This window comes from Vollenhovia emeryi, unplaced genomic scaffold (genome assembly GCF_000949405.1).
Source record: "Vollenhovia emeryi isolate VEMERY1.0 unplaced genomic scaffold, V.emery_V1.0 DF939219.1, whole genome shotgun sequence".
NCBI classification, from domain to species: Eukaryota; Metazoa; Arthropoda; class Insecta; order Hymenoptera; family Formicidae; genus Vollenhovia; species Vollenhovia emeryi.
In genome coordinates, this window is record NW_011967147.1 from 10013 (window position 1) to 34278 (window position 24266).

Here is a 24266-nt window from a genome sequence, read left to right on the forward strand (position 1 = left end):
TCCAAGTTCTAGTTTCGAGAAATGCGTAGTTAATCAACTTGCAGCTATATTCCATAAAAGCTGCAAGTTGATTGGCTACACATTCCTCGGAACTAGAACTTGGACCAACTAGCATCGTGGACACAGGCCTTTAGAGACCTAAGATTTAACCGTTAAAGAAAAACAGTAACTTGGAGCATTAAAAACGTAACGTAAAAAAACGATCGATCCGCCCGAGAAATTAATTTACTCGCTCCACCTATCCTCGGCAGACCAGCAGAATGTCCTCGATCGACTGATTCGTTCTTCGCGACGGCGACGCAGCCGAGGCCGCTGTCACAGCGCGCGCCGCAATCCCGGGGTCGCCTTCCGGAGCGCGTCCGCGGCACGATTATTAGTTTTCCGCCTCTCCCGGAAGCCCGTCGGCTCGTTCTCATCGACCGCAAAAGACGCGGTAACGTCGCCGTCCACAGCCCGCCGTACGTTACCACGCTCTATAGGGGAGAGTCGCTCTTTCCGCGTCCTCCGGGTAGGCGTGTCGGCGTCGGGAGAGATGATTTATCCCTCGCGCGAGGCGCAGTAACTGCCGAGATCGCCGGCTAAACGACCGCGCCGGTCCTTTTCGTGTATTAACCGTAATGCACTCTGCCCTGCCATTGTGTACACTGTATATGATCCCGATCCCTCCCCCCTCGCCCCCCGTTTATGCCCCCTTCGACTCCCCTTTGAATTACCAACTTTCGTTTCTTTCCACCTCTCGTCATCGTCTTCTCTGCATCTTTCTAACATTTTTGTTGAATCAACTAACAAGAATGTTCTTCATGTCGCCAGCAGTAATTAACAACTTCAGTGTTTTTATTGAACATATCTGACATTTTTAATAATACAGAACATTTCTATTATTCACGAAAAAGATTTCTGGTACATGCAAAAATACAGAAATGTTATATTACACTTATTTTGTTCTTAATTTTTGGCTTAAAGGCAAAAATTGGTAGCGAATATTGCTATTTTATGTTATCGTTTTCAATTCACTCCGTTATTATTAGACAATACGTTGCATTGATACGCAAATTATAAAATAATGTTATTTTAACGCAACCAATATACATGTGTTTACACTATTGTTTCTATCTGTTTATACATCAGCTGTGAATTTTGATAAGGAAAGTCATCGTATTACAAACGCGAAAGTGAAAGACAAATATTCTTAAAAAATAACGTGAGTCTTAAAAAGTGCAACTTGATTATTAAACAATAGAGTTAAAGTATTAAAGTAGGACCCTCAATAAAACTAAACAACATATAGAAAACGGCTAATGCGGGTCTAAGGCAGGATGTAGGTAGCCTATACTTTTGTAATTTATTAAAATGTGAATTCATAATACCGTTTCTTTCCACCTTTATCCTGCGCACCGATTTCTTTTCGGACGTAACGCAATTTTCTTACGGGTGGAGTTATTATCGCCAGCAAATTCACATATTCAAATCGATAAACGATTTGTAATTATATTTTAAATGCTACGTTTAGCATTTTCAGATGCTACATTTAGTACTCAATACCCCCCCTTTCCCCGTATTGTAAATTATTCTTATTGCGAAAAATATTTTAAAATCAATGTAAAAATGGATTATAAAATTGAATAGCTCTCGTTGATATTATGTATGTTTTCGTCACTTACCTAAACAGAGAAGAGATCACCTGTCGATCAATTATCGCATCGAGAAAGGTTCGGCGCGTTCGTGTATCTCCATCTCGCTTCCGCTTCAAGAGTCACGGCCGTTCCGAGTCAAAGGAGGCTAAATCGAATTAGTCGGCTGACACATTGACGTGTTTTGCATCGTGTATCGTCCTACAGTTGCAGCGGCCCGGCCAAACCCGGCATATGGGGTCACGCCTACGAGGTGAACGAAGGGGGGCCCCGATTTCGGCTGTGAATCCCTTTTAGGGGACTCGGGGCCCGCACGCGCCGCAGCCTGCGAAAAAGCGCAATCCGCCGATTTGGGACGACGATGGTGATATCCCGTGGGAGCACCCGATGACGATGAGTCGACCCGGGGCTGCCCTCCCCCTCAAAGACCGCAACGAAATTGTCAAAACAAGGCGAACGCCGGGGGCCCTCGATTAGCGATCTCTTTCGAGAGTTTCGGAAATCGACAGACCAACTTGGAATATATGGAATCTATTATTTAAGGTCCGTTACGCAGACAATGCTGTTTCTTTTTATACAACACTTTGGAAATTTAACACTCTGGTTTGTTACACCAAACCTTGATTTTTTAAATGATTCTCGTACACCGAGATGCAATTGCAGTCCAGCTACCCGACTTTTGAAGCTCACAATTAGATACACTTTTTCAATTTTATTGCAACAATACAATTTGTATAAACTTTCCTTACTGTGCGCAAAAACACTTTTGAATTCCAAAGGGCTACGTAAGTGTCAGTTTCCTAACGAGCCGTCCTCTTCGAAGTGATAGCCATAGTTGTACCGAGTGGGCATAAGGTATAGAAGGCAAACGATACATATTTCGGATTATACTCGCACGTTTTATTGCCGACACGATATTACAACGTACGCAAGACTATAGTCCGACATTTTGTGCGCTTCCGCCTCATTGTAACGTTTCGCCGGTGTAATGCAGCTGCAATGATCGCACGGCTGATCGATACGCGATATCGCTGCCACGTAATAGTTGCCCGCCGAGCTGAGACCCGCTGCTTAACGTAAACTATCTACAGCAAGTACAAGCTACGGTGTTTATGCCAAGTTACTATCTACGTGTACGTGTATATTTACAAACTTCCTGGACTTGCTATTTACAACGCGCGCGCGCATCGTGAAGTCGGAACCCTCGTTTTCAAAAAGGATCAAGAGATGCCAGTTGATCGACTTTCGCGTGTTTAGAAAATCTGGACTGATACAATAAAAGATGAATTGAGGAGAGAGGAAGCTAATACATCTTGAATGATTACTAAAATTATAAAAAGAGGCATTTGAGAGACTAAGGATATCACAAAAGCCCCCATCTTGTTCATGCACAACGATCTGACTTCAATAAAAAACAAAAAAAAACTGTTCGATTCAATGTTCTTTTGTCTCGGCGAGCAGTACAATAGATAAAAGAGTTGTCCGAGACAAAGAGAAAGTTTGCGCTTGTCTTCTTACGTATGTTTCACATTTGTCATAGCCGCGCCTTTTAGACTTTTGATCAACGCAATATCCAACTTTATGAGAACTCGACTTCATCTTATCATGCGCGCGTTTCACACCGAATTATCGATCTACCTCTATACCTTTCGCGTCCTGTCGTCGCACGTCTAAGTTTATCGTCCACGACGTTCACTACCTCCCGGAGGACCCGAGACCGGCTCGATGCGCCGGCACCGCGAAGGCCCTTAGGCCACCCCCGACCCCAATTTCTACCCCCATACCAGCACCGAGGGGCGGCTGTACCTGGCCGGTCAGGTTCACCGATGTGTTCACCAGTCCCAAGGTATCGCCCAACACCGACGACGTCGCTCCCACGGACCCGCCCTCGCCCGTAGCCGGCGTCGGTCTCGCGCGCGGCGCCCTCGCGCACTTTTCCAAGTGATGATGGTGAGATCTAACTGCCAAGCGGCTCACGTGCACCGGTATCGGCACCACGATTCTGGTACCGGAAGTATGCTGCCCCGTGGTACCGTTGTGGCGGCCAGAAGCGCCGGAGGGCGACATGGCTGCCGCCGCCGAACCAACGCCGACGCCTCCGCCGCTCAGCCCGGCCTTCACCCGTTTCCACTTGGCACGTCGGTTCTGGAACCAGATCTTCACCTGCGCCAGAGTCGCATCATCGATTTTAAAGTTATGTAAGTTCTCTTGTAGAAATTGCACGTGATAATTGATATGACAGACAGAAGAACTAGAATGCATTTAAAGAAAGTTCAGTCCGTAACTTTGGACTTCTAATTTTAATACTAAAACTATCAAAGATTAATTGTACTATATACTTTATATATATATATTTCTTAAAGATATATGCAAGATAAGTCAAGGAAAGTCTCGCAATGCATATTATAAATTTGAGTAAAACACTTAAAAAACATGGCTAATCCCTTTTTATTGTTTCGGTAATTTTAATACTAATACTAATTGATTGATAAGAAAGTTTAATATTTCCATAAAAAAACGGGTTCTCTTTCGGGATTGCAAAGCTCGGCTCCTTTCCAGAGATTCGACCGAGTTCCTATCTCCAATTCTAACGATTTCGAATACTAGTTCATCCCTGAACATTATGTACTAGCTGTACAGCTCATCGATTATCGCTTTGGTCTGGCACTGACCTGCACCTCCGACAATTTCAACGCGTGCGCTATGTGCGAGCGTTCTGTTAGGCTCAGGTACTTCTTGGCGTGGAATTCGCGCTCAAGCTCGAGCAGCTGTTCCGAGGTGAACGCGGTACGTCGCCGGCGAGCTTTGTTACCACCGGCACCCGACGCTGACGAGTTCTGTCCGTTCTCCAGCGGCCTGCTAGGACTCGGGACGGCATTGCCGGCACCGCTGGCGACGCCGTCGGAAACGTCGTGACCCTCGCCGGAACCCGCTGCTCCGCCACCTTCTTCGTCGCTCTCGGCTGACGCACGACCGTTTTCCGAACCTGGAACATGTGAATGATTTCGATTGGAATAGACCTTTGATCTTGCATAAAGAATCTCATTTTAGAAAAAGAGAAATTGCGGAAATGTTTTTCATAAAAATCATATTGCCAATGCAATCAACCTACAGCGAGACACTGAAAATTTTAACTCTATATACAATAGGCTAATTAGAATAACCTAGCATTTACATTCCTCCCCTTCCACGTTTCCTTGTAACTCCTGTACATGGCTTTAGGCTTATTTATCGCTTATTCTGTTTTCTAACGTTGACGACAAGACACATTGTACAACGAAATTTCTGATTTCTAACTTAATTTTCACATCTCTAATCTGACGAGTCGTGTTAGTTTTATTACATTAAAGAAATACTTTAATTTTTTTTCTGTTATGTAAGAACTCATCCTAATTTAGTTCATATTTTGTTTATCCATTCAGACATTTGTAGGCACTCTTGTAAATGTGTTACCTGAGGAGGACCGGTATTACTGGCCGAAACGTTGTGTTTTATTATAATAACGAATTGCCAGTAAGGTCGTTTCCACACTTATTAAAATTCTTGATTATGAAGAACCTGCCAAATACAATCTTTCCTTCGTCCGCACATACACTAATTTGTAACATAATTAATACGATAACATACAATAAAATAGAAAATCTATATTTGATAATACTATGCTGTTAAATGAAGTTGCGTTACGTTTGTATTTTGTTAACAATAACATTGTTCAACGAGCACAGGTGTAATGTAACTCGCCTTCCAATTGAAACATTATATTTTTGTATTCCGATATCCATTTACCGAGCTTGTACAAAAGCAAATAATAATTGTATTTGGTATTTGATACGTATAGTCGTCAGGTAAAACTGTACAATTCCCAGGATTGAAATCCACGGGTAACTTTCGCGACATTAAGTCATCAACAGAGTTTATCGCTATCGGGAGAACATCGCCGCGGTATGTATAGCCCGGCGGCTATTTAATATGCGGAGCAGATTGGTCGTTCCTTCATAAAAGTTGCGTTCTTCGATCGTCGGCAACGTTTTCCCGCTCGTAATTTCCCGTATAGTGTTTTTTTTCCCCCTTCATCCGCGGGACAGTCGAACGCGGCATGCAATATGCACCGAGATACGAAACAAAGTTACAACGGAGTTTGATGACTCCGCCGGGTCATTATTTATTGAAAATTATTCCTACACCGCGGTTATAAGTTCCACTCGAACGGCTCGTGTCCGACTGATTCGACGATCGACTGGACAGTAACGGAAATTTGCGTCAACAAATGGCCACGAGAGAAAATATTTATCGAAGATTACCTCCGGCAGGGCTTTTATATAAAGGAAACCGATCGGCAATTTTAAACATTTCGAGCCAAAAATACGTGGGGAGTTTTTCAGAGTTTCAGGTTTAGGAAAGACTAATAGCGAATTCGGCGGCTTGCACGTGTGCGCACTGAGTGCACACTAAAGCTTGCTTACGGTTGATTTTTATATTTGAGGATCGTCTTCAATATCTCTTGAAATATTTCTGAGCAAGTAAAATGATCTGTATAACATTCATACGGATCACTTTTCGGCTAAATACTCTTCGAGTGTGTATTCAAGACAAAGTCAAATGTAAAAATTGACTGCAAAGCAGCCTTGTTGTGCACTCAGTGCGCGCTAGTGCAAGCAACCAAAACTCACTATAAGTCGTTCTTTAAAATGCGTCAGCTACGACATCAGTGCTCGAGCCATCGCATTATTTGTATAAGTACAACGATTGACGCTAAAATGATTGTCGCAACATAAGATCGCGTCGCGACAAATGAACATAAATTAAAACTTATAAGCGCGTTATACACGTCTCTCTTAGAAATATGTATAAATAGAATCGCAAGTTTCTGCACGCGCGCTGGATTTTCTCGTGTCAGCAACCGCACGTGATCAGCACAACTTTTCCCATTGCAACGTGGCCGGGTCGCATGATCAAGAGCCCGGTCGTTATTTGCGGGCGCATTATTTCCTGCTAAAGTTCGTTGTCAACGGTCAACTCGGCTATGGTCAGCCTGACTTATTCATCGGCCGCGATTCGCGTCTTTCTTATCCCGAAGTTCGCCAGGCTGGCCGATCGCGCGCGTACTTATAGCAGCGCGCAACTTTCCTCCACGCCGGTTTGATGCACTCTCCGGCCGTTGATTTATTCAGAAGGTTTCGATTAGGCGTGCGGAACGCTTCCGCGAGCGTACACGGGCGTTGTCCCCTGCCCGCCGTCTTTACACTTCGCGGCGGAATCGAGCGTGCGGATCGATCCGCGAGAACGATGTCGTTACATCCTCATTTAGCGGACCTCGGCGCGGCGAGGCTTTTACTCCATACCTTTTCTAGCGAATAGAGTTATTGGAGCGAGGCTATAACCCAAAACTTAAACACGGCACTCGAATCGACGGTTGTTTTGTTTGTCTCAAACAGGCAATACAATTCGATTCTTACGGCGAGCAGGTTGGAGGACGTTGAATGTGTGTGTATGTATGACGCTAATCGCGAGAGAAAATTAAATTTTCAGTCGAGAAAGAAATGTCCGATGTATAGATAACGAATCAAGGAGGACTTGGTAAAACATGAATTCTAATTAATTCAACATGAAACTTTAGTCGCATCGAAGTCTCGTTTTTCTAATTTAAATGGCTGATGACATGGAAAATATTGTAAAGAGAAGATCAACTTTTAATTTAGCGCATTAAAAGGAACATTAAATACTTGCTAAACGCTTTAACCAAGAAACGTCTGTAATAATAAGAACCAAAATAATGAGAGAAAGAATAATAGCGTCGAACATCGTTCAGCATTCGAAAGTAGAGTAATTTGCTTACTAATCGATTAGGTTGCAAATTTACCCGCCAATTACACGAACACGCAACAGATTAATTGGGTCGCGGCATCTTTATCGATTGCGCCCCAAGAAAAGCTGCTGGTATCTGTGTCCAAAGTAATATTAAAATGTTATTGATTCGCCGTGCATAATAATAATCGGTGAAAATAGTTGGCATGCTCCGGAGCTCATGTTTTATTTAACCGCTGGCAAATGGCAATTATTGAAACCTGTCAATGACGAAGCAGCCGGAAATCAAATCATTTAACGATCTCCATCACCGATTCACCGGTCGTTCATGTCTAATTAATTTTTGCAATCTATTCGATTCTACTGTTTCCATTCTATCAATTGCTTGTTTGTCAGCTGATTTCCGATATTTTCTTTTCAAGAGAGAGAGAGAGAGAGAGAGAGAGAGAGAGAGAGAGATTGATTTGAATCTTTAACACATATTGAATATCTCCGAACAATTAGAACTGTGAAACATATTATTAAAACGGAATATTTGGACCTCTTAAATCCTAAAGTTCTTAAAATTTTCAAATCATAAAGTCTTAATTCACTAAAATAGATAAATATCTTTTTACTCTGAAGGGATTCTGAGATTTTTAAACTTTAATATTCTGCGATTCTTTATAAGTTAAAGATCTTTTAATTATAGAATTCTGAAACATTTTCATTCTTGACTATTTTAATTGAAAGTTTTAGTACATTGACTCTTAATCTCTTATCAAAAATCTCAATCTTCTTTAATATGGAGAAGTTTTATTGTAGAACGTAGTCTACAGTACTAAGTATAATAAACATATAATAGTGAAATGAAACGAATTATGGCCTGTGACCGTAGCATCTCGCATAATGACACGGGGTTTCGATCGATCGGCGGAATCGCGCCAATCTCAGTATCGTTGTTACCAAGAGGCATTGTTCCTTTTTTTTTCGCGACAAGTGCGGTGCGGTCCTTCACGGAGCAAGATGCGATCCTCCCATATCGTGTCGGACGCGCCGCAGGATCTCCGTACTCGGGCAATGAATAACGAAAATTCACCGACCGGGGAAACTGCGGAAAAAGCGAAAAAAAAACTCGTGGGGTCGAGTGCTATCGTTCGATTGCAAGTGCGGACAGCAAGTAGTGGAGTAGCGATTTATGCATCTGCGGTTTTCGTCAAGTGCGACGACTCGCGTATCAATTGTAATTTTAATTGTAATCGTAACAATTCTCCCAACGACAATTTAACTGCGACGCAAATCGTAAATTGTAAACTGAAGAGCGTTAAATAGCTAATGAACAAAATTGTGTGGCTTTACATACATTGCCACATGAATACATAGTTTCACCGTTACACGAGTCTTAATTATATCATCACACTTTTCTTCGCTATTTTCGTAGCTTGGTGATAAGGTTTCAGTAGCCACGTGTACTTCTGGCCGCGCGGGAAATACGTCCGGCTTATTAAGTGTTAAGGAGGCAGGCGAGATTCGCGACCTCGTTCCGGAATAATTTGCTCGATCGCAGCCCGATATAGCGCTCGGCGCGATCGATCGGTGAACCTCGCCGGAAGCAATTATCGGGATCGGGCCGGAGGAAACGCTCATTCGCCGCTCGCGTATCACTTCGTGAGTGTATTTTTGGATGTGCGACATGAAATTTCAATCGGGCTTATTAACGGGTCGCTCTGTCAGTTTGTGCTGTACGATGATGTTACCGGGCATTGCGACGATCGATATAGCGAAGCGCCGGTTCAACCACTTCTTTTCTCTCGGCTCTTCTCTCACATGGCTGCGAGAGAGAATAAAATACCGTCTGTCTTTATTCTCACGTAACAAAAGAAGAATTGCCCGTGAAGACAAAATATTCATGTTTCAAACATACGGAGCTTCCTTGATTTAAGATCTTCAGTAAGACCGAATCATTCTCTCCATAATCTTGTGTTTGCAATTTTGAATGACTTACAGATGGAGCACGAGCAAGCTCTAAAAAATATTGAAGAAAGTATATTTTCCTTGTACTCTATACTGTATACACAGAGAAAAGAATGCCGTTGAATTAAAAGAAAATTAAGTTGCTTGAATTAAACGTTCGTGTCACGGGCTGCCACCAAACATAAATAATTCACTCAATTGTATTCGCTATGGATTGTAATTTTGTGCGTTGAACTAAATATCCAGTCTTTGTTTTAATGAACAAAGTCTTACATGTGTATAATTTTATAATTGAAAGAAAATACAAGCTATCAGGTAATTAATTGAAAATGCTTGCTTAAGTATATTTGATCAAGCATATCAGCAGTTAGTTTGCTTACCGGAGGTGCAATTAGCAACTTGTAAATTTATCGGCAAATGCAATTTCTTATTGTTTACATTTAATCGTTTTCGATCTGACTATTTTTTTTTTGCAAATATTTTCAATTCTGAGTTTTAGAAGCGACGCTATTTTGAGAAATTTTAATATGACATAACACTCATCGACAAGCTTCTTTTATAAGTGTGTCGTCAATGTAATTATGCTAATTGCTATATCGTCCAACCGCTGGCAGTTATAGCCCAGGTTATACCGGTTGTATCGTTAATTCTGCAACGCTGGCATTATAAATATCGCACGATGCTCGACGTCGCGGTGGTGCTGGGAGAATTGACGGTTTCCATTCACAGCAATGCGACAGCTACTTTGTTACACGTTTCTGGCTCGAGAAGACCCGTCCTTCATATAATCGCCTTCATCTCGCTCGGTCGTCGTCCTGATGGCTATGAATGACGAATGACGTGGTTTAAAAGATCCTTTCGTCTCGTATGCCAATTCGAAATGTGATCCTTCCGTTCGCCCGACGCGCGATACGCTAATCGGCTTCCCGCCGCAGAATCGGTGAGTCCGATTAAAATTCAAGTGGCATTCGATGATTATCTTTCCTTTCGTTTGATGTCGTCGAATTAGATTCGAGTGCGGAAATAAGCGATTACAGTAATTACTTCATAATTTATTTGCTTATTCGTGCTGTAGGTACAAATTAATAACAGAAATGTGAAACTATTTTAATGAAAATAGCATCAACATATTTTAATAACATAACAGTTTTGTATATCGCTTGAAAATCGAAATAAGTCACGAATTTTTTGCATTGAATTTAAGTTAAATTATGGATTTTCAGATAAAAATCACAAAATTCAATGTCAGTTTATTAAAATAGTTCGTGTTGCGAAATGGAATTGTCATCAGAATATTAGAATTGTGAAGATAAAGCAACGCGTATTTTGGAAACTTCGGAGCAAAAGAATCTATTGGATTTCTGTTTAGTATCACACAAAAAATATCTTTTTAATAAACGACTTACAATTATGTATAAAAACAATCGTATGTTATTTGACATAAATGTCACTTAGCTCCATCACGTAACCACCAATTTAATTCATGGTGTAAAAGTATTATTCTATCTATTGGCGAATTCGTTATTTTCGAGATGAAACAAGATTTTATGAACGATTATTTGATTACCCAAAGCGACGGCGAATCGAATCGTTCCGCGTCGCCGTGAATGGAACTCTAAATTTTGCATAGGCACTCAAAAGCTTCGTTCGAGTCTTCCACATATCCAATTCATGTAGCCAGCTTTCGTGTTCTCATGATGAAAACGCCGTTAACACACTTTCCACCGTGTCACATCTGGGCCATTGATTAATAATTCGCTGTTGAATATTGCGAGACTCGTTCTCATTTCAAAGTACTTATCTGTTACTAATCTAATCTTCAATATATCTATACGTTGCTCGTGGATTTGATATTTTCGTTCTTCTCGTAATGAAGTCCAAAATGGCGCATTTATGATTCTGAGAATTAACTAGATCTTAAAAAATTTATTAACCTTTTAAACATATCATTCGCATAGACTACATAAAATTACTACGTTCTCTTCATAGAAAAAACTTTAAATGGTTTTGAATTATTGAATTATAGCTTTAACTTTGATACACTTGAAAATATATTATGCAATTTCATTAAGATGAATAGTTTATCTCTATAGAATACGTTATTCTCCAACATATTTTTATAAATGAAAGAGAACTCGGGATCTTTTTAATCTACAAAAATTGTACGGTCGAAAATTCCGAAGACTCCAGACATTGCAAAAGCCGAAGTTATTTTTAACCTCCCGTCATTGGATAATAGCTTCAACGGTCGATAAGATCTAAGCTAAGGCGTTGTGTATTTATGACGCATCGTCTCGATCGACGATCGCATTAAAATAACTGCTCGTTCGTGCTTGTATAAAAATTCACCGGCGATCAAGAATAAAAACGATACCATTCAAAAATAGCACGACTTGCAATTGATCGTATGGAACAATATATTAGCTCTGTCATTTAGTTTCTTACATATCAGCTTATCCACAAGGAATCATCTAACAGTTTAGCAGTCGACATGCCACAGCTATTTTGAGTTAAGTCGATATTGTTTCATTTTATATAGCAATTTATAAATTCATAAATTGGGTCTTGCGAAAGGACGTAACGCTTTTGAAATACTATATATTTATGCTACTGCGTGTATTGATTTCGGTGTTGAACAATTCCTGACAGTTGAGAGTTTGGTGCTACGTAAAAACATATTCAATATGGAGTAGTCTCTAATCGTTATCCAAAACAATTTCACGGGACCTGACATCTCCATTCACTGCATTTAAATCTTTGTGATTTTTATTTATAAGGATATTTAAAGGATCGCATATTAGAATGATCCGCGCACAATTCAGGATTTGAAAACCAACACTCAAACGCGTAGAAGAAGAAATTCTCCTACCGCAACTCTCGGAAAAGTGAGCTGCTAACGAGTTTCATTCTTATTGAATATATTTTTACATAACATCAAACTCAGCTGTCAGAAATGATTTAATATCAAAATCTCTCATTCATTTATGTAATTAAGTAGCATAAATATAATACTTTCAAAAGTATTGCGTCTTTTTATGAAAATCCTGTAATAATAATTTGTATGAAACTGCTATAACATGTACAAAAGAAAGATAAGCGCAGTGAAATGTTTTATATTAGAAAATCATGCTATACGTTATATGATTCATCAAAATGATAAAATTCTTGAACGCTATAGGACTTGATTTTTCGAAGTACACCATTTGATCTGTTTATAATCCAGTTCGTAATTTTTTAAAGTACTTCCATTATTGCTTAGAAGGAAGCTAAACATTTTAGATTTAAAAATTTATACGATCGATGTCTTATCGATTTCTCAGCAGTCTCAAAATTTTTATTTTTGAGAAAGACGTTACAGACATTCATATTTTTGGCCCATTCAACACTCACATCTACGTTGCTACTCAAATTTAGAATCTCGATTCTTTTTCGGCATCATTGAAGTGCAAATCGAATCAAAGACGACATTTCAGAGTCTTCAGACTCTCTCCCTCTCCCTCTCTCTCTCTCTCTCTCTCTTGGCCCTCTTCCTTTTCCTCGATTTTTGTTGACAGGATCAGGATCGGTAATCCACACATTGCGCGAGGACGCAATGCCCGCACGTAGGTGGATCGCGATGAATTCGTGGAAACGTCGTGATCGCACCTCTCGCCGTGACGATCGACGCACCGGTTCGGCGCGGTGCGTCATAAATGACCGATGACAGGTTCCCCGAAGCCATTTCGTCTCGCATACGAAATCGCCGCCGGTCGGCGGTACATCAATAAAAAGTGTGTCCGGCCACGAATAAATGCGCGCGTCAGTACACCATCGGAATTGTCCCCACGGAAATACGTGATCGGCGATCGGCGGTCATGTATCCTTTGGCTTTCGGCGGTCGAGCGGCGACGCGTTCCGTAGGCTTCCGTGAAATACCGTCAAGGTCCTTGAAAAATGTGATTTCCCGTTTGCTTTGAGTATTGCTGTCTCAATAAAAGCGGTATGCGCATTCTATTTCTGCTTTACTTCTATTACTCGCAAATCTTTGCGTTGATCTGTCGAGAAGTGCGTTAAACAGCTTCTCTGAGATATCATGAGTATTATCCACTCGTATCGTCCATCACATCACATTGGCTACATAATATTGCTCGCGCACCTATACAGTAGCGTAAATATAGTAATTTAAAAGTGTTGCGTCCTTTTGCGAAGATCCTTTTTATGAGTTTATAAATTAAAATACATTAAAACACACTAGAAATTTGGAGAATTCAGAACATACTCTGATATATCATGGGTATTATCCACTCGTATCGTCCATCACATCACATTGGCCACATGATATTGCTCACGCCTATACACATGCAAGATGAGATCGGGCCACGAGAGCGCGATAATTTATGCACGCTACCGTGTATCTCGATCCTTTGCGGTCGATCGTGGCGACTGCGATCGTGACCGAAGACACGCCACCGGAATTCGTAAACGCTCGGACCCTCCGATTTCTCTTGTTTCGCGATTGGATTCATAGATCATTTTGCGTCCCTCTTTCGAGACCACCGATTTAGAGACAATATCTATTTTTGCCTTTCACGTTTAATGATTTAACGTTTAATTATCGTATAATCTTATTACGTCCTAATAATCTCTTCCTGAAATATCTAAAATTGTGCTGTAATAAAGATATATATTGCCACAGGCACAGGATGAACTTATTATGCACTAGCAATCAGATCAAGCCGGAGAGATTACAAATCAGAGTAGGATTGAAGAAGCTATTCGTTGATCGGTTTTCATTCGTTTCAAATTGTTATACTGTCGAAAGATTTAACTCTTCGAAAAAAAGGTAAAAAGAGCGCCAAGCATAAGCGTTATCCGACTTAACAATTATACGATTTAATTATTTGAAAATGTATTTCAGTCATTCTCCGGCTTTTGTAGACGGCGTACATATTTTATCTTTGTGCCTGTTAATTTTATAATCATGACCCACCTCCTTTGGATTTTTATCATTTGACTGCATATTACATTGGCCTGGTTATTTTTAAGAATGTGCTGGAGAGGACCTAAACCCTTGGTCAAAACGTCGCACTGTATTTTGTTATTTTATTTTTTATTAAAGACGTGCCAGTCAAGATCGACTAAACTTATTTATTGTTATTTATTACTGGCAACCTAAAGGGATTATTATGTTTGAAAATGTATTGTTACAAAAAGAACATTTCTACTTTCTCTACTGAAGTAATAGTATCAAATTGTTAATACTGTTGAAAGATATAATATGTATGATCATGTCATAGTAGGTACACAAAGGTACGAGTTGCAAAGAATTTGCATACGCTCTAGGAAACACAATAAGATTGTTCCATAGCATTTTGTGCAATTTATGTAGGTACAGGCGCTTGACACAGTTGCTTTGCTAACTCGTGGCAAGTTATACTTTATCAACGTGCGCAACTTCCATATAAAACACGTACGCCAAAAAAACATATACACATACATATATGTTTCATTCATATATTTTTTATTTACTTCAGAAAGTTGCAAGGGTATAATGTACTTTTAATAATATCTGTAATAACATAATTTTGTTTAACTTCGTTCCTATAAATTAAATTATGCATTTAAAATTTAGTCAGTTATTTTGAACAAGACTGTACGTGTTATAACATAAAAAACTAAACTTATCTTTTCACTTAAAGAAAATCACGTACAAGTCAATCCTGACACTGCGATAATTTGTAGATTGCGATTTTTTTCCGCGTGCTATTACATCTTCAAAGAAATCAATGTGGTTTAGGGAGATTTCTTTTAAAACTTTTGACTTTTGTGACCACACGGTGTTTCTTATAAAGAATGTGGGACGTCAAACTCACCGTGCCGGGATTTAGAAAGATCGTGAGCTGGCGAAGCCGGCGAACCGACGCTGCCGTCCTCGTCCTCGCTGTCGGTGAAGCTACTCGGCGCACGCTGATTCGCGACACGACGGCAACTGTCCAGTGGATAGTACCCCTGCGGATGACTGGACGGCGGTGCGGAGGGCTGCGACAGTCGGCTCTGATGCAGTTCCGGGTGGGCCGCGTAGCCAGCAGACGGATGCTGCGGCGGTAGCATCGGGACGCCAGATGCACCGCTGCCACCGTACATTCGCATCGGTAGCCAAGCGCTGTACAATCCAAGCGGCACGCCGAAACCTGCATAGGTAATTTTAAATCGACGGATTTAGATAAACGGCAGGTTTAGGTAAATAGGCAATTAATAGATGTTGGAGTTGCATATGTATGTACATGTAAGGTTGTATGTAACCTGTATATCTATTATAATAGATTGTTGTCTAACTTTGCATATCTATTATAATGGATGTGCAAAGTTAGACAAAAAGTGAACAACCTAGATTTTGGCAGAATGCATTTAATATAATGCACATCACGTCGTTAATTCAATCCTAAAATACACATCTAGATATTGATTTGACCGATTAATTATTTTAATTTGCAATTATTATTACGCAGTCAATATTTGAAATTGATTTATTATAGTTCAACTTATATTGAATAATGTTAAAGGAATATGTTTTTGAATATGATACCTGTAAATTGTTAGATAATTAAACATACACACATATATTCCATGCTTTTCATTTTTTTAAATAATGAAGGCATTTTATTTCAAAGAAGACGAAAATATAAAATCCGATTATTCGATATTCAATGCGGTAGCTATTAAATATTTTCCTATTGACTTCGTGGATCTTATTAATAATAAATCCGTCTACTAGTGATAAACAAATCACAAAATAAATCGTATTTTATTCACACAGTCTTTATATAATGTTTTTGTTTTAATTCCTAGCATTTATTTTCGAGTCTAATCCATTTTTCTAAGTGCACGTATTGTCAAAATTAATTAATTTCCATCGTTGCTACATTACAATTTTTATTTTGTTATATAAATTCTAATTTTACTCGCGCACATGATTATCTTTCTTTACGGCATAAATCAATTTTCTTTTGCTGCGACGCAATTTGGAAACACATGTCAATGGAACGAAACTATAAATTAAGGTATAAAAACTTGAAGCTAACTATATTATACTGCACCATACTACATAAACTGAATATAAGACACATAAGAAAAAACGGTAGGCTCCGAAGGTTTCAATTATGTACATATCCGTGTTCGCAAATTATAGTTCGCGAAACGTCGGCAGCACCTGGTCTTTTCACGTTTTGGAGCATCGCTTAGACACTGCGGCGCCTTTGACTCGATATAATGTTTCATAGCAATCGTCTACAAGCAATGTAATGTCTTGCAGCAATCCTGTACCTGAGTAATTATAAACAAGTAAACTACATTGGGGATTTTGCGCGCGATTAAAATCAACTTCTACTGATTTTCTCAAAGCCCGTAACTATTATATGTCCAATGTTATGGCAAAACAAATATGATTTTTAACATATTTATTATTTCGTTTAATTCGTATGTACATGCGACACTTTAAATATAATTATCCACACTTTTTGTGTACATTATGTAAAATATAGCAAGTGTCATAACGTTGGTTACCAATGACAAGCCGGATTATTGCGTACCACAATTCTGCCGACGGAAGATGATATTCGCGAACTTAATGTGAAAGAGGGCACGCGCACACGCGTAGAGAACAAGACGATATAAGATTACATATATGATAATCTTAGCATCATTTAATATTGTATATAATAATCATCTATCTTTAATAATTGCATATTAAACGAGGAATGTTCTTTTTATTAATTGAGAGTCTCTAAAGTAGCTATCGCACTGATATGAGCAGATTAATTCAATACTTGAAAAATTTATTTGACAATTTATAATCAATTGGTCGGAAATATGCATATGGAAGATTGACAAAAATGAGACTGTTTAAAAACTAACTTCATGAACCAATTAGAACTTTAATTTTATGAAAGGACTTCAAGATTTACTACGAAAATTTGTTTAAACGAAAAGTCGCTTTCTTATTTCTTATAAATTATTTCTGACACTATATTTATAATAATATATTTAATGTACTTTTTTTATCCACTTCATTTATCATAGAAGAGTAGAGAAAACGCTGAATGAACGTCAAATACTAGAAATACTGCAGACGTGTGGATGTAACGTTCTTTCCTCGCTAATGTTATCGATTCATTTTTACGTATTTGTAGCTATCGTATTTTAAGCCGCAGTCGCGACGCTACTCACATCCGCATCTTTTTCGTCTGAGGAGGTTTTATAAAATAATTTAACATGCTGTATAATTTTCTTGAACCAGCCCTTTATAGTAATAATAACTAGAATGCTTCACATACATATAACTCAAATATCAATTTCTCAATTTAAAAATTTTGCGTTTATATAGAAATTTCGAATTATACACATACACACACACACACACACACACACACACACACACACACACACAACAGCGCTGCTTCTGTCTTTAGTCCCGATATTTATAGCGAGAAAACATTTTGCCACTCTAAATTAATTGAATATATGTACATTACTTCTGCCATCGAAAATGTTTCGAAGGGAATAAAACATTAAATAAAAGCAATCACCGCCACACTGTTTTAACAATTAATTAAATGTTTTCGTAATTAATTAATCTTTTAATTTTCGAATCCTAGTGTTGCCGGCTTAATTGTACTCTCTAAAAGTGGATTATAGCGAATGGATAGCGAACTTTCTGTTAAATTAATAGGCATCAGTTGATTCCACCATGAAATTATTGTCCTTCATCGAAGGAACGAAATCTGTTTAGTGGAAAATTCACTGTTCAATTGTCATCATCATCATGTCCTGTCGCTCTTTCCAGAGCATAGGGTCTCAACGAAGCAGCGCCATCGAACTCTATCGTTCGATTGTGTAATTGTTGCGAAAAAAGATTTGTGATTGAATGTAGGTGTTGAAAACCTGCTATTAGAAACTTGTAATAGAGGACGTTCCTCTACTTATAACTGTTTTTCGGTGACGATGCACTGATCGACGTTCAGAGAGTACCGAGCAGAAGAAAACGTACTCACCCGAGGGTAGCGTGGTGGCCGCCGCGGTCGCCAAGTAGTGCCTCTGATAGAGCTGGTATTCCCGGTCCCGGTGTTCCTCCTCCTCGCCGTTCGTCCGGTCGTCCCGCGTAATACCGCCGCCGCCGGTGTCGTGGTCCTCGCGCGCGCTACCGATCAGGCTCTCGATCGTGAAGGGCCGCGGTGTCGGGCGTCGCGCGAGCTTCGGTTCCGCGACCGACGACTCCAGCTCGTCGCTCGCCGAGCCGACGTCGAGCTCGGTCTCCTCCACGCTCACGTCCATGACTCCCCGGGGCTCGATGGACCAAAATCGAGCGGGAACCGGATCTCTCAATCCGATACTACGTGCGGAGCATAATCTTTCCTCTCCGCGCACAACAGTTGCCGTTTCTCGCGCGGTTCGAAGCGTCGCGAGATTAAAAGGATTACGTCCTGCTCTTGTCTTCTACTGACTTTCGTATTGCGGGAGTTCTTCAGGAAAGTGAATTGCGGATTTAACTGTTGTCGTCCACGGATAAGAGTAACGAATGTCGGAGTGGCCTTATTCAAATTATCAGCCTTACTTTAAGGCTGGGGCAATCGGTGTTAAGGCGTCTTATGCTTGTCAACGATTGTTTTATAACACTTTGCTTTATTTTCTTCGTGAAGTATTGTGCTTTACATTGCAACAGTTGTGGCACATTTTATAATGAGCTTTAAATAATCGTCTTCTTTTCTTTTATTCGACTTTCTTTTACGCGATATTGAAATATAATATGTAAAAATTATTGGTAATCTGTTATCACATCTATTAAATTTTAGTCTTTTAATTCGGTGCGGCAGTCAACGGGTTTAATTCTTTTACATTTCATTAACGTTACTTCTCGTGGTAGGAGTCACTATAATTATGTGCTTGTGCATTTGACGTATAAATCAATGTACTTTGGCACTGATCACAATTTCTTTTCAACCGTCGAACAAGTCTCAGAAAGCTTATCAGCTTACATTATTACACTTCATTATCAACGTTGAACCTCCTCTTGATTTGCAGAAATATTATAACACGGGCTTACGAAACTTATGATATCTAGTCTAGGAATATAAAATTTGTGTCGTGTGGAAAATCGTATTTGATTATTTGAAATGTGTTCGGCTCTTCCATGTATTGTCGCGGCGTTAAATAAGAGTGATTGATGTCACATAAATAGTTAAATACGTCTGGGGCAATAATGTAACATGAAACTCCATCGGGAATTTGTCAAAGTCTCCCGCTGAACGTTACATCATCATTAATTACAACTGTGAAGATCAATACAGATTATTGTTAATTATGCAGAGAATCCAGCAGGTCCCGATCATCAACGGTCTCACGGATTTTTGCCGAACGAACATAAATTATTGTAATCACACTCGAATTTCTATAGAATTGTTTACGTCCACCTTCGCGGAAATGGTTTCTCTTCTTCTTCAATCCGGCAATTTCAACTATTTCTGCACTACGTTGACGGCAACCGCCGGACTATACACTGCACGCTTTAGAGTCGAAAGGCGACCGTATGACGCACGGGTCGACGGGCGACTGCCGAGGGTATAGGGCAAGGTATTTTAATTCGTGATTCCTCGGCATGCGCCGTGCTCCGACGTGGTGGATGGCGTGGCATCGTCGTGCCGACTTTCGTCCGACCCTGATTGGTCGCATTCGGACCAACAGCGTCGTCCGGCCGCGCCTATCGTCCGCAGATCCACCATCTTGGTGCCCAGGCTCTAATCCGTACCACTTGCATTCGGATGCTTCGAGATTGGAAACGGCGGACAGTTCAGAACGATCGCGGTATAAGGTCCATTTTTAAATATCACCCTGCTTAGACAGCGCGTGATGGTGCAATTGACTAAACGAGACTTCTGAAAGCTGGATGACGAGAAACCGTCACGAATGGCTTTCGGGAGTAAAAGTGGATATTGCAATATTATATTCCCATATCAAAGTGTCAGGAATGTCAAATGTGTCTCTCTGGAATAAGAAAAGACATCATTTAAAATACCATTAACAAAGATTAAGGAATTAAAGAAATCCTGTCTTACGTTTTCTACACAGACGTAAAACAGGATTTCTTTAATTTAATCCTGTTTTATATCTGATGTATAAAATGTTCCATAATTTCTGTTAAGATCATCCTTGACACTTTAAACATGGGAACATAATATTGCAACACCCATTTTATTTTCTGCTGGGACTCCCCTTTAATTTTATATAGAGGGAACAATATACTCCAGGAAGAAGTCCAAATATAAAAAGTTCACGACAATAACTGGCCAAGTATATTTCAATTAAAGTATGTACGACGTTTCGGCCAGTAATTCGGCAGTGTCAAATTAACTTTCCACAATACAAGACACGTTGACATGCTCGTTAAACGTCTTACTGCCTGCGGCAACTACGACTCTTGACCACGTTCTTCTTTTGTAAATTTGTTAACCATTTCTGGCTACCACTAGTAATGGGCCGTACTTGATAAGGACCAGTATTACTGGCCGAAACGTCGTACATACTTTAATTGAAATATACTTGGCCAGTTATTGTCGTGAACTTTTTATATTTGGAGTTTTTTATTCACTGGCGATCCACCTTACTGATTGTTCCAGGAAGAAGCTTCCACTTCCTTCCCAGAGACGAGGCGATCGAATAAAAACCGATAATTTCTGGTCGGATTTGAACTCGGATCTTCGGCTCATTAGAGTAGCGCACAACTCTCTGCGCCACGATCGCCACGTAAAGTGTTCACAATAATATAGAATATATTGTGAATAAGAGAAAAGTATCCAGCATGTCATTCCGGACAAAAACATTATTCACAATTGAAAGGAAATATGGCAAAGGCAACTTTTGACAGAGGAGCATTTTCTTACAGCTTATTCACTGAAAGTAAAACTATAATTGTATACAAATGCACAGGAATTTATAATAAAAAATTACATAAATTGCGAATCTACACTTTCTATACTTTAGGTAACAATTAATTTAACTTTATGTGACACATTAATAAAAATTGTTTTTCTCTTAGATCAATAAATCGTTTCCCATCAATGCAACTCATAGGAGATAATAATAATGATAATTATATAAATACTTTGCGATATTGTTGTTGCGTGAACAAAGTAAAATTCGACAAATCTCGCACATCGAGATTACGACGGGGAACTGACGGGTAATTTTTAAAGGCCTAAAAAGTTTTGACAGGTAATTGACCAATTACGCTGTTTCTGAAACGTGAGGCGATCAACGTTAACGAGCTTGCTTTCTTCCGCGGTCTATTTTGTATCCTCAACGTGTTCCCCATTAAGTTATCCTTCACGCCACCCCCGCAGGGTGCCTCCTAACGAGCACACTTATCAAGACTGTTGTCTTACTTGATTCATCCGTGAGGATATTGACACGCAACTTATCCTTATGGCATGTTGCTTGTCGTTTGTCTCGTCGCCTGACGGTCGTGTTCCTTTGGCTGTATAATTATTGATCTTCTCTGTTGCGCGCCTTAAGCCTACAATGTGCTCTTTGTTTCTAGAAACAATCTATTTTGTAGCCAATAAATACGTTTAAATAATGTGTGCAAGTTGATAAATTGTACATTATACGTTGTACAATCGTACCTTGTCGACGAATTTTTTAAAGCGTTTCGATTTGCTTAAATAAAACCGAATGTTTCTAGACGCAAAGAGCACATTGTAGTTTAGGCGTTAACATAACAGAGAAGAAATATCTCAGGTGTTTTATATGCCGTATTCTCCCGAATTTATTATTCCAGCAAAAATCAGCTGTTCTTTCAATCGGAAAAAATTGTTATCCAGCGAAGAATTTAGATAATTTTCAACACGTTGACATTGCTAAAAAAATAATTAAATTTTGTTCATTTTACAATATCAATGTTAAGTGGCTATTAAGCACAACTGTGCTTTCATTGACTACGTTATCTTGATACGAAGATGACGAAGATAAATTGTTGCATCTGGGAAAATTTATAGTTACTGAATTACATAAATTATTATGCGGCAACGTCATTAGAAACGTCACACGTTATTTCACGCGTCTCTCGTGCGCGTCGAATTTTAGAATGGATTACGCCCACGCATCGTTTACATTGCGGATAGCTCCGAGCCGACTAATCGATGCATCACTATAGTAACGATACTATTTCGATACTCGTTAGCGTCCCGTCACTTTAATTGGATCCTAAAGTTACCCAATATACATCGCTCCTTAGGAACACTATTCCAATGCCCTAATCTACAATATATTTACACCTTTAGTTGTGTCGACTTAATCTCATTGATTGCATGCATAATCCGTCTTATTTGTCATTGTTATATCAATTAGCGCGGTGTCACTCTAATCAGTAATTAATGTAATCTAATTTAACGTAAGATTCAATTGCGAATTACTTTTACTCTAATATCTATACATTTAATGCGTCGTGCTTTCGTTATTGTTATTATTAATATTGGCATCTTGCAAATTCTCTAATTATCCAAGGTGTACAAAGATATTGTAATTCTACAACAGTTTCGTTTAAATTAATAATCTAATAATATTGATAGTTAGTGCTCTTCTATGAATTTGAATACAACGGATGTAGTTTTACGAGCTGTCGTCGGAGAGGTTTACTGCGAACGCTTGCGCTCATTTGCGCGACAGAAAGGCGGAAATGAGTATCGGCGGGGCTGGAAGAATCAAGCACAAAGTGGCACTTAACGCCTTGTAAAATTAGAGAAGTGGCACAAAGGCCCGGGAAGAAAGGTAGAGATATCCTCTCTCCGACGACGAAAAGTGTTGAAACGCGATTCGTTCCGGTAGCCGAACTCCTCTGTCAAGTCGAGAGCAAAGTCCCCCGTTTAAAATAGCAAAATTTGAATCTGATTCTTCCGAGAATTGATCACAGCATTAAATAGGTACAAACTAATACCACGACCGGGATTTCTGATGAGAATTCCGAGAACGGAGTTGGATGTAATTAACGGTATTCCGTTTTTACAATAACGCAATATCGGACGGCGAGTTGAAGCAGCTTGGTTCTAGACGCACTTTGTCCGATATACGTCGTACCCGGGGAAGGACCAAAGACTATAAATTCCGGCTGTGTACCAAGGAGTGGCAATCGGCCAGACGAGTTTCACCCTACAAGTAGTCACTGACAAATTGGGGCAGGCCATGTCGAAAATGCGAGGCACGCGCCAGGTCGGCGCTGCCGAATGCAAAGAATAACTTTATTCAATCTTGTAATGAACAATAATGATTGAATAAACGTTACACCTGTCCGTATAAGAAATACACACAGTGAGAAACGAGTATTGAAAAGGGTTTCCTAGCTCAACTCTATGCGGCGGGATATCAAGCAAAAGTTTATTCAAGAAAATATGTGTTTCGCTAAATGACGTGTGTTTAACTTAAAAACGTAGAGGGAAGTCCTCTATTGTGAGATGGGAGTCTAATATGAGGTAGTAAGTTTTCAACGTCCACATTCAATCACAAATGTCATTTCGCAACGATCGCACGATCCAACAATGAATTTTTCACTAAACAGATTTCACTCCAAGGACAATAAATTCATGGGGGAACCACCAGATAATGCCTATTAATTTCGCAGAAACTCCGCTATCTCATATTGGGATCCTATCTCATAATAGGGGACTTTCCTCTCTCCGAATTGAAAAAAACACTGACAGCTAAGCATATTTTGGTCGTATCAACTTTTTTCCTCAATGTACATAAACGAATCTCATAGAAATTCAGAAACTAATGTTATATAATTAAATAAAACTTCTATTTCAGTTTCGTCATGTATAATCGCGATCGTCCTTCCTTCGTACAGTCTAAAAT

At 39.6% G+C, this 24266-nt stretch overlaps 1 protein-coding gene across 1 annotated transcript; it reads right to left on the minus strand.

The window, feature by feature from the left end:
- Window positions 1–3326: 3326 nt before the first annotated feature.
- LOC105560843 (homeobox protein GBX-2) lies at window positions 3327–18698 on the minus strand. The gene is made up of 4 exons (XM_012010307.1): window positions 18419–18698; window positions 15242–15559; window positions 4304–4617; window positions 3327–3794 (listed from the first exon to the last, which is right to left on the minus strand). Exons 1-4 carry the CDS (start codon window positions 18696–18698, stop codon window positions 3327–3329), a joined length of 1380 nt encoding a protein of 459 aa, XP_011865697.1.
- Window positions 18699–24266: the final 5568 nt, after the last annotated feature.

Excerpts from the sequence above, each read along its gene's own strand:
- LOC105560843 (XM_012010307.1), bottom strand. The coding sequence starts at position 18,698 with ATGGACGTGAGCGTGGAGGAGACCGAGCTCGACGTCGGCTCGGCGAGC. Across the intron at positions 4,618-15,241 it reads TCTTTCTAAATCCCGGCACG|GTTCGGAAAACGGTCGTGCG; the intron begins GTGAGTTTGACG and ends CACATGTTCCAG. Across the intron at positions 3,795-4,303 it reads TGAAATTGTCGGAGGTGCAG|GTGAAGATCTGGTTCCAGAA; the intron begins GTCAGTGCCAGA and ends ACTCTGGCGCAG.